Genomic DNA, 20,676 nt, shown 5'->3' on the forward strand with positions numbered 1-20,676 from the left:
AATGTACAATCTTATAAGAATAGTGATTTTAAAAATAGGTGAGGGAATGCTTGGAAAACTTTAAACACATACAAATGAGCCAGTCCAGGTGATGAGTATTCTTGAATACTAAGGGAATTGGCCAGAGAAGCTTCCGAGGATAAGATTATTGCTGGCCGTTACGTGACCACACAGAGTAAAAGATTGAGCCCCACTCCCTGATGGGCCTGCTTGGTTTATGATTTTGGGTGTGAGGACAAGTGGGGAGGCATAGGCTCTGGGGTGATGCTGCATGAGCTTGGGGTAAGGGGAGTGGCAGATACATAGTGACCCTTTCCCTTTTCTCCCATAACACGCTGGCCAGCTAAGCCAAGTTGGTGTGAGGAGGGAGCAGCCCATGTGGGGCTTCAGTAACTTACTTTTTGCTGGAAGATATAAGAACCAGGGATCCTCCTAGGATGATACAATTCTTACACGGAGGTAAGGGGCAGGTCACTATCCAATCCCAGATCATGGGGAGTCAAGAAGAGCTAGTAAAGTACCAGAAAATGGAGGGAAACAAATTTTGTGATCTTGAAAAAGGAAAGTTGTCATCCTGACCTCTATTGTCCTGTGTGTATGTATATAATATATATAAACTTGAGCATCTTTATTGTAATGGAATGGAATAAATATTCAGAGACAGACCTAATCATCTGCAGGATAAAATCCTGAGCAATAAGCAATGTGGTTTTATAAAGAACAAATTTGGGTAGAGAAGCTTGATTTGGGGGCATGCTGTATTATTGGGGAATGGAATTACAAAATGTTTCCATGGTTGAAAAGGACACAGGAAATGTTGCCTAGCTGGAATTCAATTAAATTTAGACTTGCAAGTACTCTATGTTCCAAGATGTATTTAAAAATTTATTTGTCTGTCAGTACTGTCTGGTGAATTGTAGGACAGTTAATGTAGCTTATTTTGGAGAATGGAGTATTTCCTTCAGGTTTTGTTTAGGTATTGTATGTGTCCTGCTTTCTGTCCTAGGTGAGAGAACCTGATATGTTGTATTATTTTCTGGGCACCGCAGTACCAGAAAGATATTGACAAACTGAATCAGAATGATCAACAGAAATAAATAGAAGGCAATATTGCTGTGGGACGGAAAAAAGGAGCAAAATCCTTGTAGTTGGATGGGAAGGTAGAAGTGAGATGCTAAAAACTTAGTATTTAAAAGGTTAAACATAAAGAAGAAAGAATTGTTCAGGGTAATACAGGGGATATTAAAAATAATTAAAATGGGACAGCTAAACTGAATATCTGAACAAACTTCTGGTAGTAGAAGCCCATTTTTTTGGGCACATCTAAAACTCAATTAGATATAGCACTAGGAAATGTATATTAGGGAATGATCCTGTGTTGGATGGGGATGGTTTAGATGATCTAATAGGCCTCTTCAATCTCTCTTGTCTAAGATTTTGTTATCCATGTTTAATCATCTTCTTCAGTACTTCAGTTAAGTCCCTTCTAAATCTTTTCAGGGTTGAATAAACTTCATGATTGTGCTGCACTATTTCTAACTATCTTTTTAGCCTTGTTTTCATTTTAGTTCTGCAGTAAATCTGTATAGCTCAAACCTTGCAATGGGGCTTTGTGCTTGTGGACTTATACCAGTATGATGCCCCATTAAAGTCACTGGGGCTGTGTAGAGGTACAGGGGTTCACCCACACAAAGCAGTTTGCAGCATCATGATCTTAGCTGCTACAACAAAAAATGCAGGTATTTATAATTTACTGGACTTCATTTACACATGATCAGATGCAAATCACTGGATTTGTGAGGATGAAGAATACCCTCCTGGTCTTTTATTTTGAGGAGTTCAGGAGTACATAGGCATTTTATTGGCAGTTTGCATGGGGGTGAATTTCCCATCCCTATGATGCTTTCAAATGCAATTATCTGTGTAGGTGCACACCATTATCTAACAAGTATATAAATCGCACTCGGAAGAAGGGTGGTGATGGTCGAGATGTCCTTCAGAAGGACATGAAGGCATCCGTCTGCCAAGCTGATATCCCAGAATATGTGGTTTCTGCCTGGAGCCCAAATCCGAGGCATCATGGAAAGGTTGCTGAGGCTTGCCTGGCCTTCTGACCACTACCCCATGTTATTCATCCCATGTGACTGATCAGACCAGTAGTGACTGCAAGAATCTGGGAGCGAGGGTTAAGGAATCAGGTACGCAGGTGGTGGTCTCATCAGTCCTTCCAATTGAGGGTAAAGGCCCGGGTAAGGACGGATACATCCTGGAGGTCAATGGAAAACTCTGCAGATGGTGTCAATAGGAGGACTTTGTCTTTCTTGACAAGAAGGAGATGATCTGTGGAGGAGGATTGCTGCACGGGGGAGAGCTTACCCACAACTTCTAGGGAACAAAGTTTCAACCTGTGTGGTAGAAGACAGCATTTTTCCTGAGCTGCTGTCTATCTCTGTAGCTGGAAGTGATTTTTGGCACTTAGGACATAATTTTCCCATTCAGCATATGTGTACCTTACTGCTTATTAGAGGTAGTATATACAGTAGGAATTATTACCATTTTACAGATGGAGAAACTTCTGCAGAGGTTAAACCCACGACCCCAGAAGTCAGCCAAAATTCCAATTGGCTCATGAACTGAATTCTGTTAATCTATGCTACTAAACAGTGCATAGAAAGAATTGTTAATAACATTTTTGGTTCTAGCTTTATTAAACTATTGATCATAAGGTATATAGATATTGTTTTGTATAGAACTGAATCCATGGTTAGATTTGCTTAAACAAGGTTAATTTACATTTATAGTACATATATTTATACAGCCTCATATAAATAACTCCTTTAAGGAAATCAGCAGTGTCTTGTCATTATAGTGGCAGTCTTCATAGTGGTGAAATTGACTCCCTAATGATCTACTTTCAAGAAAATATATATAGGTGCACATCACTATAGAAGAGTTATATAAATTAGCCCTATACAGCACTTGAGGTTGTAACTATGCCCTGCCTTTACCATTTGTAGTGACGGAATTCTCATACCTCAAAAAGGAACTAACTGGAGAAGTATCTTGTTTTGTTTTTTAAAAAAAAAAAGTAGCAAAGTTTGGCATAAGTTGCTGTGAATTTTTCGTTCCATTTTTTTTGGGAGGATTTGAATTAATTCACTGGTGCTGGACGTTATCCAATTTCATATCAGTGTGGACGTCTTCCACCTACATTCATGGCCCTTGGAAAAAGCTATAGTACCTTCTCTCACTTCTTAGGTTCACTTTTTTGTTTTTGTCTTTTACAGGAGTCTTTTCTAGCATCCTCCTTTAGCTGCTGGCCCTGTAAGTCTGGGAGAGACTGGCAGATGCAATTGTAAAGTGGACATTGCCAATCTTCCTTTCATCTAGATTTTTTTTTTTAAGCTCCTTTTATGGTTGGTTCTTATTTTCCTACTCTTGAGATGGTGTGTTCTTTTTGGCTATCTAGTGTCCTCAGGAGTTTTATCACGGAGCAGTACCTATGCTCCTCATTATGACTATGCCTGACCCCTTTACAGATGTGCAAAGGTGGAAAAGTTCCATGCATCCTTTTTTGAATTTCTTCCCACCTCTGGTCACAATCCAGCCTTCAGTTAGAAAATGTGCATGATGTCTCTGCATAATGAAAGTAGAGATAGAATAAGGCAATAGCATCTGCAAGAAGACTAAATGTTTCCTTGGTAGTAGTAGTTGTGAATGGCTGCAGTGAGCTAAACATAATTCCCCCTTTTTTAGCATGATACACGATCACAGAATCTGATATTCTGGATGTATATCGTTTTTTTCCCACTACATCCCCCTCATATTCAATTTGTGATCCACTATAACCCCAGATCCTTTTCTGCAGGACAGTTGCCTAGCCAGGTCTTCTCTGTTTTGTATTTGTGCATTGTATTTTTCCTTCCTAAGTATAGTACTTTGCACTTGTCTTTATTGAATTTCATTTTGTTGATTTTAGGCCAATTTTCCAATTTGAGAAGGTCATTTTGAATTCTAATCCTGTCTTCCGAAGTGCTTGCATCCCCTCCTCGCTAGGTGTTACCTGCAGATTTTATAAGCATACTCTCTACTCTTTCATCCAAGTCATTAATGAAAATATTGAATAGTACTGGGCCCACCCTCTGAGGCCCCACTAGTAATGTCGTCCTAGTGTGTCATCGAACCACTGATAACTACTCTTTTTAAGAACTGTCTTTCAACCAGTTATGCACCCACTTGATAGTAATTTAATCTAGAGCGTATTTCCCTAGTTTGCTTTCTGAGAATGTCATGTGGGATTGTGTCAAAAGCCTTACTAAAATCGAGATTTATCATGTTTATTGCTTCCTCCTTAGCCACTAGGCTGGTTACCCAATCAAAGAAGGAAACTAGGTTGCTTTGACATGGTTTGTTCTTGACATACCCATATTGGCTATTACTCATCACTGTAACCACTAGGTTTGAACAAATTGATTGTTTAATAATTTGTACCAGTATCTTTCTGGGTATCAAAGTTAGACCAACTGGCCTATAGTCCCCTGGGTCCTCTGTTCCCCTTTGTAAAGATGGGTACTGTTTGCCCCTCACTAATTCTAAGATCTCAGTCATCCTCCATGAGTTTTCAAACATAATCGCTAAAGAGTCAGCGATTACTTTGACTAGTTCCTTTAAGTACTGTAGGGTGTACTTCATCTGCCCCTGCCAACTTGAATATATCTAATTTATCCAAAAAGCAACAGAGGGTCCTGTGGCACCTTTGAGACTAACAGAAGTACTGGGAGCATAAGCTTTCGTGGGTAAGAACCTCACTTCTTCAGATGCAAGTAATGGAAATCTCTAGAGGCAGGTATCTCCACACTGATTTATACCTGCCTCTAGAGATTTCCATTACTTGCATCTGAAGAAGTGAGGTTCTTACCCATGAAAGCTTATGCTCCCAGTACTTCTGTTAGTCTCAAAGGTGCCACAGGACCCTCTGTTGCTTTTTACAGATTCAGACTAACACGGCTACCCCTCTGATACTAATTTATCCAAATACTCATTAACCTGTTTTGACCCAAGATTTTTCCCCTTTGTCAATATTAATTGTGTTTCACATGTGGTCATAATTAACCTTTTTAGTGAAGAATAAAGTGAAATAGGCATTAAACACTTCAGTTTCTCTGTCATCTGTGGTTTGCTTTCCTTTCCCGTTAGGTAATGGACTTTCGTTTTATCTTTTATGTTCCTGGCTAGTTGTAACTCAGTTACAGTTTTGCCTTTCTGATTTTGTCCCTACATGTTTGTGCTATTATTTTTTACTTTCCCTTGTATGTTCTTGTCCTTGTTTCCCGTTTGTACAATTGCTTTGACTTTCAAGTTATTAAAAAGCACCTGATGTAGTCATTGTTCTTACTGTTCTTCTTATCTTTCCTCCACCTTGGGACAATTTGCTGTTGTGCATTTATTGTTGTGTATCTCTTAGAAACTGCCACCTCTCCTGGAGTCCTTTTTCCATAGATTTCTGTCCCATGTGACCATGCCTACCAATTCCCTGATTTTTCTCTCACTCTTTCCTCAGAATCATGAACTTTTTTGGGGGGGGTGTGGTCACTTTAACGCAAGTTGCCTTCCACCTTTATATTCTCAACCAGTTCCCCCTATTTGTCAGAATAAAATCTAAAATAACCAGCCCCTATTTGCTTCCTCTACCTTCTGAAACAAAAATGCTGTCTGCAGTACATTCTAAAAACTTGTTGGGCAATCTGTGTCCTGCCATATATTTTTTTTCAACAAATATTTGGGCAGCTAATGTCCTCCATTATCACTAGGTCCTGTGCTTTGGATACTTCTATTGTTTATTCTAAAAATGCTTGATCCACTTCTTCTTCCTGATTTGGTGGCCTTATAGTAGATCCCTACCATGACATTGTCCCTGTGTGTGGGGTTTTTTTTTTCCCCCTTTATCTTCACCAAGAGCTTTTCAACAGGTTTGCTTTTCACCAGACATCAGAGCAAGTGTCTTAATATGTAATGCAACCTTCCTCTCTTTTTTCCGTGCCTGTCCTTTCTGAACAGGCTATGCCCATCTATACTAATATTTCAGTCATCTGAGTATTTCAGTAATGCCAAATACGTTGTCGTTTTGTTTGTGTACTAAGACTTTGGGTTACTACTTAGCAATTAATTGGTAGTAATAGTACTATAATAGGTAAAATACAGCTAATTTTTTTAAAAGCACAATTAGTTTTGTTACAAAATACATTTTAAAATGTTTTTTTAAATAAAAGTGGGTTTCAGATAGACACCTTTGATTCCAAACGTGTTTTTAGTAAACGCCAGTTAAAACAAATGTTTAAAATACTCTTTGCTAACAACTGTATGGTACACTAGTGTTTGCTTTTAAACACAGATGCTTATTCTTCACTTTTATGTTTTCTAGTTCCATGCCCATTTCTTCACCTGTAATCCTGCAATTTGGACATGCAGAGACCCTTCAGCCACTGCTTGCTCTAATGGGTTTCTTCAAGGATGAGGAGCCCCTTGCTGCTAACAATTACAAAAAACAAATGCATCGGAAGTTTCGTAGTGGTCGCATTGTGCCTTATGCCTCAAACCTGATATTTGTGCTTTATCACTGTGACCAAGCTAAGACCCCTGAGGAGGAGTACCAAGTACAGATACTGTTGAATGAAAAGCTGCTGCCATTTCCTCACTCGGAGGAAACTGTCTCTCTGTACACAGATCTGAAGAACCATTATAAGGACATCCTTCAAAACTGCCACTTCAGTGAAGAATGTGAATTATCAAAAACTAATAATACTTCCACTGATGAACTTTGAGGGAGAAGAATAGAACAAATATCATGGAAATTGATTTCTGGTATGCAGTTTGGTATGTGTGGTGAACAAGTGTTTCTCATCAGTGTTGGTTTTTTATTTCCTGCTCATATATTCACATTCTCATCTTACATCTCCAAACTAATAATAAATGCTTATTCCGATGTCTTAATTCAGGAATTTCTTAAAAGTCTAAGTATATATTGTCTCTATTGCATGAGCACAATTTTGAAAATAATTTCTTTAATTAACCTGACTATTGGGATAAGCATTTGTTACAAATATGAAGATGCAAGGTAAAGTATATTTATACATTTATATGCATTAATATATAATTATTTATATTATTCCTGGTTTTTGAGCTTGCACAGTAGATAAGTTTAGAGGACCAGGACACTTTAGCTTACCAGAATGGCACTTGGTGGGACTGATGGCATTTCCCTCTCATCTGTCTCCCTCGCTCTATCCTTCCTTCTGTTTCTTAGTGTTTCTCTGATGTCACAGGCATAAAATGACCCTCTTCTATTTGCTTATTTTTACAGCTAGATGTTGGCTGCCCTTTCAAGGTTCAATAAGGAAAGGGTGCAAAGTGCTTTCTCCCCAACCACTGTCTGGGCAGGAGTCAGCCATGATTCTAATTCCTGCACTCTTCTGAGCATAGCAACTTCCTTGGATAGTGCCCCCATGGGTATTTTCCAACCAAAAAGACGCAGGGGGTTGAATTTCCATGGCATAAAGCCTTCTTCAGCCTACCTGCCAGAGCTAATTGGTCACTGAGGGAAGCATGTCCTGATTTTTCTGAATCCGTGCAGTGGCCATTGCTCTGGAAGATGTACCAATCCTCTGCCAGCCTTATAGGTCTCCTTCAATTTCATACTGTTTTTGTTTAACAGTTCAGGTTAAGGCATACAAATATTGCATGTTTGGCCCCATTCAGACTGGATTTCCTCATCCTCTGACAAGTGGTGGTGATATTATAGTATAATAACTATCAGGCAGAGATTTTTACTATTATTCTGGAGCCAAGTGCTATCAATGCTACCCAAAAGCTTGGGCTTTTTTGGGTATGTCTACTTTGCAGCTGGGAGTGTCCTTCCCTACTCGGGTCGACAGACGTAGGCTAGTTACACTTGAGCTAGTGTGCTAAACAGTGGTGTAGCCAAGAGTAGCTTGGGTGGCAGCTCGGGCTAACCACCTGAGTACTAACCCACTGGACATCCTGGATTCATACACGTTTGGCTAGCCCAAGCTACCACCTCTGCTGCCTTCAGCTACACTGATGGTTTTTTCCGTGCAGCTCGAGCAGAGCTGACATGGTCTGTCTACCTGAGCTGGGAAGCACACTCCCAAGTGGAGTGGAGATGTACCCCCTGCCTATGTGCCAGCCAATCCTTGAAACAGGACTTTTATTCTAAAAGAATGGACTACTTGTTCCCTGAGTGCAGTATTGCTAACTTTTAAAGGAGATTGTACCTGTATTGAAGTAGGATTATTTGCCTCTGAAAAATGTAAGATACTGTAAAGAAAATTTTAATGTAATAAATGCAGATAATTACGAAGAGTAAATGTCTGAAATAGAATACAGATAATGAAAACAGTCAAATAGAAACCATTATCATGGTTGTCTCATTAGGCAGATCATATTGAGAAATGTCAAGATCTATTAGAAACCAATGAAACTCAAGCAGTTGCAAAGTTATAAGTAAAATTCTAAGTGCCTAAATACCACTGTTTCACGTAGGTGCTCTTGAAGATTTTGCTCGTGTAGTCTGTTGTTCGCAAGTCATATTGGTTAATTGAATGAGTAGGATCAAATCAGATAAAATTTGAACTCAAAATAACGTTGAAATTATTTGATTTTAATACTTTTTAATGGAACCATACCTATATTTTTATCGTTTCAATCTGTTTTACAAGGCTTAGCATTATGCTGGGCAGTACAATAGTGTATTATAAATATGACAGTCTCAATGAAGGGATAATGATTTATCACTAAATGGAATTGCTAAAACGGTAGGTATTTCTAAACATTTGGAAAAGTCTTCAATACATTCTTAGTGAAATATTAGTACCTTAGTAAAGCTAAATCACGGCAGTTATCTTTGAAGTGAATCAAGTACTGATAGGATGGATAAGGAACGGCATTCATACTGAAGCAAATGTGGCAAAGAAATGAACTCTGTCAGTATTTGTATGAACTTTTCTGTTTTATGTCCATCTTCGTCTCAGCTTTTTCTCTTGCTTGGTCCTATATTGAAGCTATAGTAGTATATGACGTCAGTTTATTGTCATCCTTTTCATAATACTCGTTATTATGGGCTTTACTGCAGGAGCAAGTGGGGAGAAAAGCTATGAAGAATTAAACTTTTTCTAAACACACCTAGTTTAAATACAAAGTAAGCATAAGGAATCGTGAAAAGCCACCCTGAAACAAATAATCTTCTATTTCCAGGAATGAGTCACCTTGTTTTAATGAGAATATGTTCTGGTTTTGAACCTTATGGGGTGAAATGTTGGCCCCACTGAAGTCAGTGGAAGTTTTTTCCACTTCTAGGAGCCAGGATTTCACCCATGAAGTTTATTGAAAGGGCTAAGATGACAAAACTGGAGTCTGTACACAAACCCATTAGATATAAGCCTCCTATAACTAAAGCAGCTACCTTTCTCATTCACTTAAATTTGCTCCAAGATGGAGGTACTATTGAGTAGTCCCATCCACTGTAGTGCATGGAGGTTTTTTGGGGTTTTTTGGCATGCGTAAGGGGAAGCAGAGATGGGTTCTCTTTTTCAGCTGAGGACAATTCAGTAGTGTCTGCCAGTGAGTCAGTGTGCTGGGCGGAAAATCAGTTTGAATAATTGAAATTGTGCAAGTTTGGTTCTGCTGTATTACGTGTAAGGTGTTTTGGAAAACTGTAGTTTGAGTTACTCGTTTGCAATAATCAAATGTATATTTTTGGAGCTGATTATTTCAGATAGTGGATTTAATTTAGCAAATTCTAGTAAAAGGTTACAGATGCAAATGCATATTTTGAAAATGTACTACACGAACATTGTAACTGCTCCTTAAGATTTTAACTTGGATTGGGTTATTTTGGTGTAACCTAGTAAATTGAAAATAAACTTGCTGTATATTAAATGAAAAAGGAAACTAAGAAAGATGGTAAGTGTGCTCCATTACACAGTTGGGCACTAGTCCTGCTCTCAGCAATGCACAGGTAGACTGCTTTGCCTTGTTGCAATTACATGATTGGAACCTTAATCCCGCAGTATTCACTATGACTTGAGTAATCTTTTTCCTTTGGCAAGCTTTCTAAGTTACGCATTTGAGACCTTACTTGTGCTGATGCAAGGTACTCCTTGTTTCTGGAGAGGTATGAGCAAAACTAATTTGTTACTTTGCCAAGATTTTACTATTAAAAAAAAAAAATAACACTGTAGGTATGTTTTACTTATCAGATGAAGCCTCGGTTTGCAATCATTCTGCAATCAAAAACACTCTGATTACAACATTGGATCTGTTATATTTAATGCTACTATTGAATACTTGAAACAGTCTTTACTAAGAATAGTTTGAAGCTAGAGCAATCTTTCTGGCATCTTTTAGCTGACCACCTCTTAATTTTTCATGATAAACAGTGAATCTCAACGCTGTAATTCTGGCTAGCATAAAGTTGTCCAATATTTTTTGCTGTACGTGGTATGTATTTGCCGTGGTACTGTAAGTGCTTAGATGAAAATAATTGGCTTTTTGGCCAAATCTTTTAGTACTATGAAATATGAAAAGTGTCACCGTATTTGGTAAATAGAGGTCTATCTCAGTAGCTCTGTCAGCAACAATAACTACACGAGGGCAACTACTGCAATCTCCCGCAAATACAGTTAGTAACTACTTCATTTGAAATTTTATATTTGCATAATCATCTTGATTTCTTTCTCTGGTTAATGTAAGCCTTGAAGTGGGGGTTGATGTAGATTACCTACATATTAACCAATAACTTTATTTTTCAATTTGTATTTTGAAGTGCATTGTATTTACTGATCTTTATGGGGGTCTTATTTGAAAGGATAATAGTATTCCAATTTAAACTTCTAACAGACTATATTAATATTTCTGATACACAACTTAAAGGAGTGAAATGCAATTTAAAGAATTAGAATAACTAACTATCATGACTAGGGCCTTTCCAAATTCACAGTCCATTCTGGTCAATTTCACAGCCATAGGATTTGAAAATTAATCATTTCCATGTTTTCAGAGGTTTACATCTGAAATTTCATGGTGTTGTAACTGAGGTTGTGGAGGGGTCACAAAGCTGTTGTGGGGGGTCATGGGATTGCCACCCTCACTTCTGGGCTCTTAAGGCAACACCCCCGGAGCTTCCTGCAGCTGCAGGAGGTTCCTAGAGGTGGAGATGGGTCTGATCTCCCCCGTGCTGCTGGGAGTGCCCCTAGCAGCTCCTAGCTGCTAGTTCTGGCCAGGTTGGGGAGGGACAGGACTTGCTCTTCCCCAGCACAGCCACTCTCTGGGCAGATCAAACCTGCTTCCAGGTATCTCCCGCGGCTGCAGGAAGCTCCAGGACTGGGCAGCAGCCCTGGAGCCTCCTGGAGCCACAGGAGGATGCTGGAGGTTGAGGTGGATACCTCCCCTGTGCTGCAGGGTGCTCCCAGCAGCACAGGGTAGGTACCTGGAATTGGGTCTGTTCTCTTCTCTCCTCTTTCCCCCCCCCCCCCCCCGCGTGAGTGCAGCCCTGCAGGGGAAGAGCAAGTCCTGTCCCTCCCCAACCTGGCCAGAACTAGCAGCTAGGAGCCCCCGGCTGGAGTGCTCTCAGCAGCACAGGGGAGATCAGCCCCACCTCCATCAACTTCCTACGGCTGCCCAGTCCTGGAGCTTCCTGCAGCTGGGGTAGGTACCCAGAGGTGGGTCTGACTCCCCTCTTCCCCCCCCCCTTCTCTCCCCCCCCCCCACACACACACTTTCCCCAAGTGGCTGTGTAGGGGAAGAGCAAGTCCTGTTCCTCCCCAGCCTGGCCAAGACTAGCAGCTGGAGCCGGAGGCCTGGTAGGAGCCCCAGGCTTGGGAACTCCCAGCTATTCCCTTCCCCTCCAATAGCTAGATTTCAGAGGAGAGGACTGATTGCACGGTCCGTGACATGTTATTCACAGTGTGAATTTGGTAGGGCCCTAATCATGACAGAAGTCAGTCTCTTAAAATAATTGCAATAATGTCTTAAGGAAAAATGAGTCGTTTTCTTGCTCTTGTCTTTTGTATCCCCTGAAATTTGATGCTTAAACATCTGTTTTTGTATAGCTCCTAACACAGTGGAGTCCTGCTCCATGATTAAGGCTCCTAGGCACTATGGAAATATAAATAATATTGTGAGAAATATTTTTCTTCAGTAGACTTAAACCCTGAACATGTGTATCGTCTCACTGTAAATAAACATGCTATTTCTATTCCATTCAAGTTTATTTTCCTCGTGTTTTCATCAGTGTAGCAGCTCTTGTGCATCAACTCAACGATGATTACATAGCAACATTCAATAAGTTCATATTTTTATTTTCTGTTTAAGGAGTGCTATTTTTCATATGATGATTTTTAATCTGTATTAAACCACAATTGCTGAGAATTTTACTTCAGTTTGCTTTACATTTCCTGTGTGATGAACAGCTCTTCAAGGAGCATTATTGATTTTTGCAGCTACGGAAGGAAAAATCTAGCTCCCAAAGCTGGGGGGATTTCACAAACCTCCATCTCCCTCTGCATATAGCACTGTAACGTATAAATTCCCAGATGGAAAATGCTGATTGTGTACAGCTTAAACTACATCCTAAAGCTTTTTCAGTCCAATCCAGTACTTACCGAGCTGAGAAATACTTTTACTTAAATTACCAAATGACCATCAAGGGGGGAAAATGGGTGACTAAGACCATTATTGTCAACTTTGCCAGCTGTAAGGGGGAAGGGCCTCAGGAAGAGGCAGTGCAGAGGTGGAGCCTCAGGGGAAGGAGCGGGGCCTTGGGGGAAAGGACAGCGCGAGGGCAAGGCCTTGGGGGGAATAGACAATATTACGGTGGAGGCATAGGGAGAAGGTGTGGTGCGAGAGCTTGGGAAGAAGGGGCAGCAAGGGGGCAGAGCCACAGTTCAGTGGCTCCCCACACTTTTAGGGAGCTTCTGCCACTCCTGCTTTTGGTACTGTCTAGAGGGACTGCCTGCCTTGACACAGGTCTTCCCACTTCGGCACTGTTCCCCAGACCGACAGGTACTGTCCCTCCATGGTCTCCGGAGGAAGGCTCGTCAGCCAGTTCCGCCCTGGGCAGCCCTGCCGGTTGATGGACCCAGACACAGAGGTACTACCGAGTACTTGGTACAGTGGGCACTGGCCTATGCAGATGCAATGGCCATTTTGGAACCCCTGAGGGTTTCCCCATATTTAAGGGCCCTCTTCCAGATACTCATACTCCATAGCCTCAGAAAGAAGAATGCTCCCATCCCTACAACCAGCACCTGACCTCGACTCCAGTACCAAGCCCGGTACCGAGCCTCAGGACCTAGATCTACAGGACCCAGTTGGTGTAGAAGGCGAGGAAGAGGACCCCCTGTTGGTGTTGGTCTCTTCCTCCTCCTCCTCCTCCTCAGATGAGGCAGTGTTTGGGACACATGTATCCCTTCCCCGACCCCACCCCCAATGACTTCTAAGCTCACCAGGAGCTGTTAAAAAGTGTGGCATCGATCCTTGGGCTGTAGGTGGAGGTAATCAAAGAACCCTTCTGCTGCCTGTCCACTGCAGGCCCATCGAAAGTGGCCCTCCCCCTCAATTAGGCCCTTATGGGACTGGTTAAGGCCTTGTGGCAAACCCCATCCTCCCAGGGCCAAAAAGAAGTAATTTCTCTCTGCCCAGGGCTATGAGTGCTTGTACTCCCATCCCCCTCTGGTCCCTGGTGGTCTTGGCAGCCAATGAGAGGGACAGCAAGGAGCAACTTTCAAAGCAAGGGACACAGTGACTAGACCTTTTTGGTAGAAAAGTTTATACTATAGGGGATCTACAGCTCCGCATCTCCAACCAGCAGGTGTTGCTGGGGAGATAACGGTTTTAATGTCTGGGAGTCAATGATGAAGTTCAAGGACTCTTCGCCAGGAGCCCAGGAAGGAGTTCTCTGCTGTGGTGGAGGAAGGGAAGTCTCTGGCTAGGGCCTCCCTACAGGCCACTCTGGATGCGGCAGATTCGGTGGCTAGTTCCATGGCATCTGCCGTGATCATGCACAGATGCTCTTGGCTCCAGTCCTCCGGTCACCCAGTGGAGATCCAACAACCCATCCAGGACCTTCTGTTTGAAGGCACTTGCTCTTCTCTGAGCAAATGGATGTGAAGCTTCACAGCCGGAAGGATTCATATGCTGTAGTGCCTTTGAGGAAACACTTCAGGCCTCAACAATCGGTCCACTTCTTGGCTTCGCCGCCACACCAGGACCTGTTTTAGAAGCAAAATGGGCATAAACACAGACATCTACCCACCCCCGCTTCAGCCTCTCTACGGAGTCCTCACAGATACTCGGGAGGCTCCAAGCAGAACTTTTGATGTGGTGTCCAAGGACGCTATACCAGATTTTTGTAGTGGATACCGTCCCCTTTTTGTTTTCAATCCATCTCTCCCACTTCAGCCTGGCATGGTCCCTCATCACGTTAGACCACTGGGTACTGAGTATGGTGGAGGAAGGTTACACTCTTCAGTCTATTTCAGTCCCTCCTTCCCACCTCCTTTCCTCGTCCCTCTTCAGGGACTCTTCTCATGAGCAGTTTTAGCCCAGAGTAGGGGCTGTGGAGGAGATGCTTGAGAGGGAAAGGGTTTTACTCCCATTATTTCCTAATCCCGAAGGCCAAAGGGCATCTCAGACCCAACCTAGACCTGCATTTCCTCAAAACTTATCTCAGGATGCTGAAGTTCTGCCTGGTCTCCCTGGCCTCCATTATTCCCTCCCTGGATCCAGGGGACTGGTACACAGCCCTTGACTTAAGATGTCTATTTTCACATCTCCATATTTTGGGGTCACAAAAGATTTCTCAGGTTTTGTCATGAACCAGACACACTACCAGTTCACCATCCTCTTCTTTGGCCTGGCGGCAGCCCCTCAGGTATTCACAAAATGCCTGGCAGTAGTGGCAGCCTTCTTCAGAAGGCAAGGGGTGCCAGTCTACCCTTATCTTGACGACTGGCTGATCAAGGGCTGGTCCCGAGGCCTAGGTGAGAGCTGGCATCCACCTGATCCAAGCTAACTTCCAAGCACTGGGCCTGCTGATAAATTAGAAGTCCATGCTTATCCTCATTTAGAGGATAGTTTTATTGGTGCGGTGCTCGATTCCACCTCGGCCAGAGTCTTCCTCCCAGAGGCTCACTATCCGACAATGTCATCCCTGATATCGCAGGTCAAGGTCTGCCCATCATGACAGTCCGTTTCTGCCTCAGACTATTAATATGGCTGTGTGCACATATATGGTAAGCAGGCAAGACTGTGCATCAGACCCCTTGAAGTGTGGGTGGCCTTAGCATACTTACCAAACCATCGTCATTTGGACTCAGTGCTTGCAGTTCCTGTCCAGGTCCTTACCTCTCTAGATTGGTGGCAGGACCCCTGGTTGGTTGGCTTAGGCATTCCCTTTATCAGTCCCCAACCCTAAGTATCCCCAAGCTCGGATGCATCTGAGCTAAGTCGGGGGGGGGGGGGGCCTCAGGTCGACCACCTCAGAACTCTGAGTCCTTACAGGCAACACGGAAGCCATGTTTTATATCAACAGACAGGTGGGGGGCATGCTCTTTCTCCCGTGTCAAGAGGTCATTCACTTGTGGGAATTCTGCATTAAGCACTTGATCCACCTCAAAGCTTCTCACCTTCTGGGCGCCTGGAACAATCTGGCAGATCACCTCAGCAGATCCCTTTGCCCCAATTATAGCTAGGACCATCTTCCAGCAGTGGGGGAGGAGGGACTCCTCTCATAGACCTATTTGCAACCAAGCAAAACAGGAAGTCTCAGCAGTTTTGCTCTCTAACCTGGGCGCAGCCCAGGCTCATTCACAGATGCCTTCCTGCTCCCTTGGACAAAGCACCTGCTCTGTGCATTTCCTCCCATTCCTCTTGTGCACAAAGTCTTACTCAAATTCAAGCAGGACAGAACAAAGGTTATTCTTATAGCCCCAGCATGACCACGCCAGCACTGGTTCGGCACGTTATTCGATCTGTCAGTTGCGACCCTGATGCTGCTCCCTCCCCTCCCAGACCTGATCTCAAAAGATCACAGCCGACTGCTCCCCCCAAACCACGAGGCCCTCCACCTGACCACGTGGAAGCTCCATGGTTAAACCAAGCAGAGCTGGCCTGTTCGGAGCAAGTCCACAAGGTATTACTAGGTAGTAGGAAACCATCTACTAGAGCAACTTACCTTGCCAAGTAGAAGTGGTTTTTCTGCGTGGTCATCCCAACAAGGCCTCTGACCCACTAAGGGTATGTCTATTCTATGAAATTAGGTCAATTTTATAGAAGTCGATTTTATACAGTCTATTGTGTATGTCCACACTAAGTGCATTAAGTCACTACCACGGCTAGCATCGACTTACAGAGCAGTGCACTGTGGGTAGCTATCCCAAAATTCCCGCGGTTTCCGCTGCCCATTAGAATTCTGGGTTAAGCTCCCAATGCCTGATGGGGCAAAAACTTTGTTGCGGGTGGTTTTGCGTACATGTCGTCAGGTCCCCTTCCCCCCCGCCCTCCTTCCGTGAAAGCAACAGCAGACAATAGTTTTGCGCCTTTTTTCTGGGGTCCCACCTGCCGGTCCCGCTCAGCACGCTGCCTGCCTAGATGATCGGAACCCCAGGCAGGCAGCGGGCTGAGCAGGGCTGGTGGACGGAGGCCGAGACTGGCAGTGGGCTGAGCAGCTCAGCCTGCTGCCGGTCTGGGGCTCTGTCCGCTGGCTCCTGCCAGCCAGGGTCCCGCTCAGCTGGCAGGCCTCGGTGAGGTCAATCAGGGGTGCCTGGACAAACATGGCTATCCTCCTCTTAGAGCACTGAATGGGAGTAACTCCAGGTCATTCTCTTCTTTAAGTTTAGTCTCATGGAGATTCAGTCCTGCCTGGAATATCATGCGAGCTGGAGGCTTCTGCCTCAGGCTGCTCTCCCAGCCGGCAGCACCACGCGGTCGCACCTACCCCAGCCTGCCCCTTGCTCCCATGGCTCATGAAGCCTGGACGGTAGTAAGGAGCAGTTCAACTTGTGGAATGACAAATCCAGAATGAAGGATTGCACTCAATGGGCCACGTTAAGATTATTTCAGAGTCTTAGGGTACGTCTATACTTACCTGCTGGTTCGGCGGCAAGCAGTAGATCTTCTGGGATCGATTTTATCGCGTCTAGACAAGATGCGATAAATCGATCCCAGAAGTGCTCGCTATCGATGCCGGTAATCCTGCTCCGCGAGAGGAGTAGGTGGAGTCGACGGGGGAGCCTGCCTGCCGTGTGTGGACCCGCAGTAAGTACCTTTAAGTTCGAACTAAGATACTTCGACTTCAGCTACGTTATTGAAGTTGCGTATCTTAGTTCGAACTGGGGGCTTAGTGTGGACCAGCCCTAAGATAGCATTCAGTCCCTATAAAAGGCTTCATGGAAAATTTTCCCCTTCCCCTAACAAAAATGTTAATTTATCAGAGCAGTTGAAAGGGTAAGTAACCTGGCACTATAACTTAGAGAGAGCTTCCATATTATTTATCTCGTAATTGATATAATTCCAAGTAAAATTTCACAGCACAGTCTGTTCTAAGACTAAAAATGCAGGAGTGGAGTCAGAAAAAGGAACACTGACCTGTTTCCAACCAGTTTCGAACTGGGGATGTTTTGCATGTTAGCTGATAGTGATAACCACTACGCTACAGGGCTTTCACATGTTAGGTGAACGTGATAACCACTACACTATGGGGCTTCTCTTTTTTTGCCACAGACTTTGTCGAATGCACAGGAATGTTTTCTCTAGCTACGGAAGCTACCTAATGCAATGTCTATATCTATGGCCTCACAAAGCGGTCATGGTCATGCCCCTGCCCAAGGCTGACACAGCGCAGCGGAGTGCATGTGACATAACGACCTGGCTCGGGCAGGATCGCTAGCGAGGCATGATACTTTTGCCGTTAAACAAACACAGCAATTCTTTCCTTGCCTCTCCCACTGAATGGCTCCATGCATTACGCTGTGCCCTGTCAGTGCGGGAGGATTGCATGAGCTCGGAAAACATGTCATCGCGAGTGCGTTTTTCCGCCTTCTAATCTGCGATGACCTCAGGGACAGAGATGATAGGGGGAGCGTAGAAACATTCTGGGGGGACTGTATGGTCACCTGTGCTGCTGAGTTCGCCATGCTGGCCAAACAGGAAATGAAATTCAAGTTCCCGGGGCTTTTCTTGTGTACCTGGTTAGTGCATCTGAGTTCAAAGTGCTGTCCAGAGCAGTCACAATGGAACACTCTGGGATAGCTCCTGAAGGCCAATACCATCAAATTGCATCCACACTGCCCCAAATTCAACCCGGCGATGTCGATTTCAGCGCTGATCCCCTCATCGGGAGGAGTACAGAAATCAATTCTAATAGCCTTTTAAATTGACAAAAATGGCTTCATCGTATGGACGGGTGCAGGGTTAAATCGATCTAATGCTACTAAATTCGACCTAAACTCATAGCGTAGACCAGGGCAAAGTCACCTCACCCAGTCTGTGCTGGAGTATCTGCTTCATCTGAAACAGCTGGGCCTAGCCATTTCATCGATTTTTAAGGTACACCTAGCAGCCATTTCTGCCTTCCACCTTCCGCTGGATGGTAGGTTGTTGGTTTCCACACACCCCCCCCCCCCCCCAAATGTCCATTTGCTTCCTCAAGGGCATAGAGAGACTATACCTGCAGATTCATGAACCCATTGCACTGTGGGACCTGGTCCTCTCAAGACTGACAGGCCCTCCCTTTGAGCTGCTAGCATTGTGCCCTTTGTCGTACTTCTTCTGGAAGGTCACCTTCCTGGTAGCAATTACCTTGGCCAGGAGGGTCTCAGAGATCAGGGCCCTTACATCAGAACTCCTATATACGATGTTCTTTAAGGACAAGGTACAACATAAACCCCACCCCATGTTCTACCTGAAGGTGATTTTGCAATTTCTTAGTAATCAAGCTATCTTCCTGCCAGTATTCTTCCTGAAACCACACAATAATGAGGAGGCGCAGCATCTTCACATACTGGACTTTAGGTGTGCCCTAGCTTTCTATACAGAATGGACTAAACCATTCCATAATGCCACACAGCTCTTTATGGCAATAGCGGACAGGATGAAAGGCCTGCCAATTTCAGCCCAAAGAATTTGCTCCTGGATCACTTCCTGCATTCACAGGTGCTGTGAGTTGGTGGGTGCCTCACCTCCCGCCATCTTGACTGCCCACTCAACGAGAGTTCATGCTTCCTCAGCAGCATTTCTGGACCAGGTCCCAATCCAGGATATTTGTAGAGTAGAGACTTGGTCATCGGTACATACTTTTTCATCCCACTTTGCCATCACCCAGCAGGCTAGAGATGATGCTGGGTTTGGTAGAGCAGTGTTGCAATCCACATGTCTATGAACCTCCAAGCTCATCTCCTAAGATACCACTTGGGAGTCACCTAACATGGAATGGACACGAGCAAGCACTCAAAGAAGAAAAAATGGTTACTAATGTTTCTGTAACGGTTATTCAAGATGTATTGCTCATGTCCATTCCACAACCCACTGACCTGCCTCATGGTCAGAGTTAGCCGGCGAGAGGGTGGGGAGCTGGACAGGCCCCTTATATCGGTGCATGAGCGTGCAGCCTAAGAGGGCATTAGAGCTGGCCCAAGGGATACCACTGAGCGAAAAATATCCGGTGACTGTGCTTTCGGCGCACGCACAAGTAACATGGAATTGACCTGAGCAACACATCTTGAAGAACAACAGCTACAGAAAGGTAGTAAATCGTTTTTAAAGGTAATTCTGTAGTACTCTTGTGTCTTTCTGCAGCAATTATTTATATTAACCAGCTCTCTGCTGTCCTCCATTTTATGACTTGTTCCTGGATCACTGACCCTTCAGTGTTCTGTATTTAGTTAACCCACCAGGCAGGACAGATTATTAATAATGTCAAATAAAATACTTATCCAATGTAGAAGAAGCCATAAACTTTAAGGAACTAATTTAGAGTTTGAGAAACTTTGGAAAAAAAATTAAATGAACCCTTTAAACCATAATACAAGAGCTGTTGTTGCCTTTGTTCAGCCCCAGGCTTGTGGCAAATAGGTTTCACCCAGAGTATTTCATTTCTCTAGATAGCTCTTAGTGGTAAATATAGTGACTTCATGGAGTTATATTTGATGGTTGGGTATCTCTTAACTTCCCATCTTGTGTAATTTTAATATGTAAAAGATACTTTTCCCTGGTAGTGGGTGTCTTGTGTAGTTGAACATTACCAGAGCACTGCCTGTTGCTGTGCAAGGCGAAAAGTGGTTGTGGGGACAGTCAATAGTTTTTCCATGTTTGCTGTATTCTATCAGTGCACCCCTTCCTCCCCCTTAAAGCTCTCTCCTAATGCAGCTCTAGCCACTGTCTGAGTCTTGAAATTATATAGTGTATTTTAGGAAACTAGCAGTTAATTCAAATGAAGTCCTAATTAATCTCCATTTTACAGTATTGTTAGTATAAGACCTAAAAGTTGCAACTTTATCCATAAATATGTATTGAAAATAACAAAATTGAGCTGTAAATGAAAAACTCATACTCCAGCCACTGATTTAAATAAATATTCCTGAATTACATCATGAATACAGATGA

The 20,676-nt window shown here is 43.5% G+C and overlaps 1 protein-coding gene across 2 annotated transcripts in view; it reads left to right on the forward strand.

Moving 5' to 3' along the window:
- Positions 1-12,449, forward strand: part of MINPP1 (multiple inositol-polyphosphate phosphatase 1) — a 44,976-nt gene extending 32,527 nt beyond the window's left edge. For both annotated transcript variants that reach the window (XM_008170569.4, XM_005292489.4), the window contains exon 5: positions 6,422-12,449. In XM_008170569.4, coding sequence (XP_008168791.1) covers positions 6,422-6,821 — 400 coding nt within the window. In that variant the 3' untranslated portion in view covers positions 6,822-12,449. The remainder of the gene's footprint in view (positions 1-6,421) is intronic.
- Positions 12,450-20,676: the final 8,227 nt, after the last annotated feature.

Source organism: Chrysemys picta, chromosome 7 (genome assembly GCF_011386835.1).
Source record: "Chrysemys picta bellii isolate R12L10 chromosome 7, ASM1138683v2, whole genome shotgun sequence".
NCBI lineage: Eukaryota > Metazoa > Chordata > Testudines > Emydidae > Chrysemys > Chrysemys picta.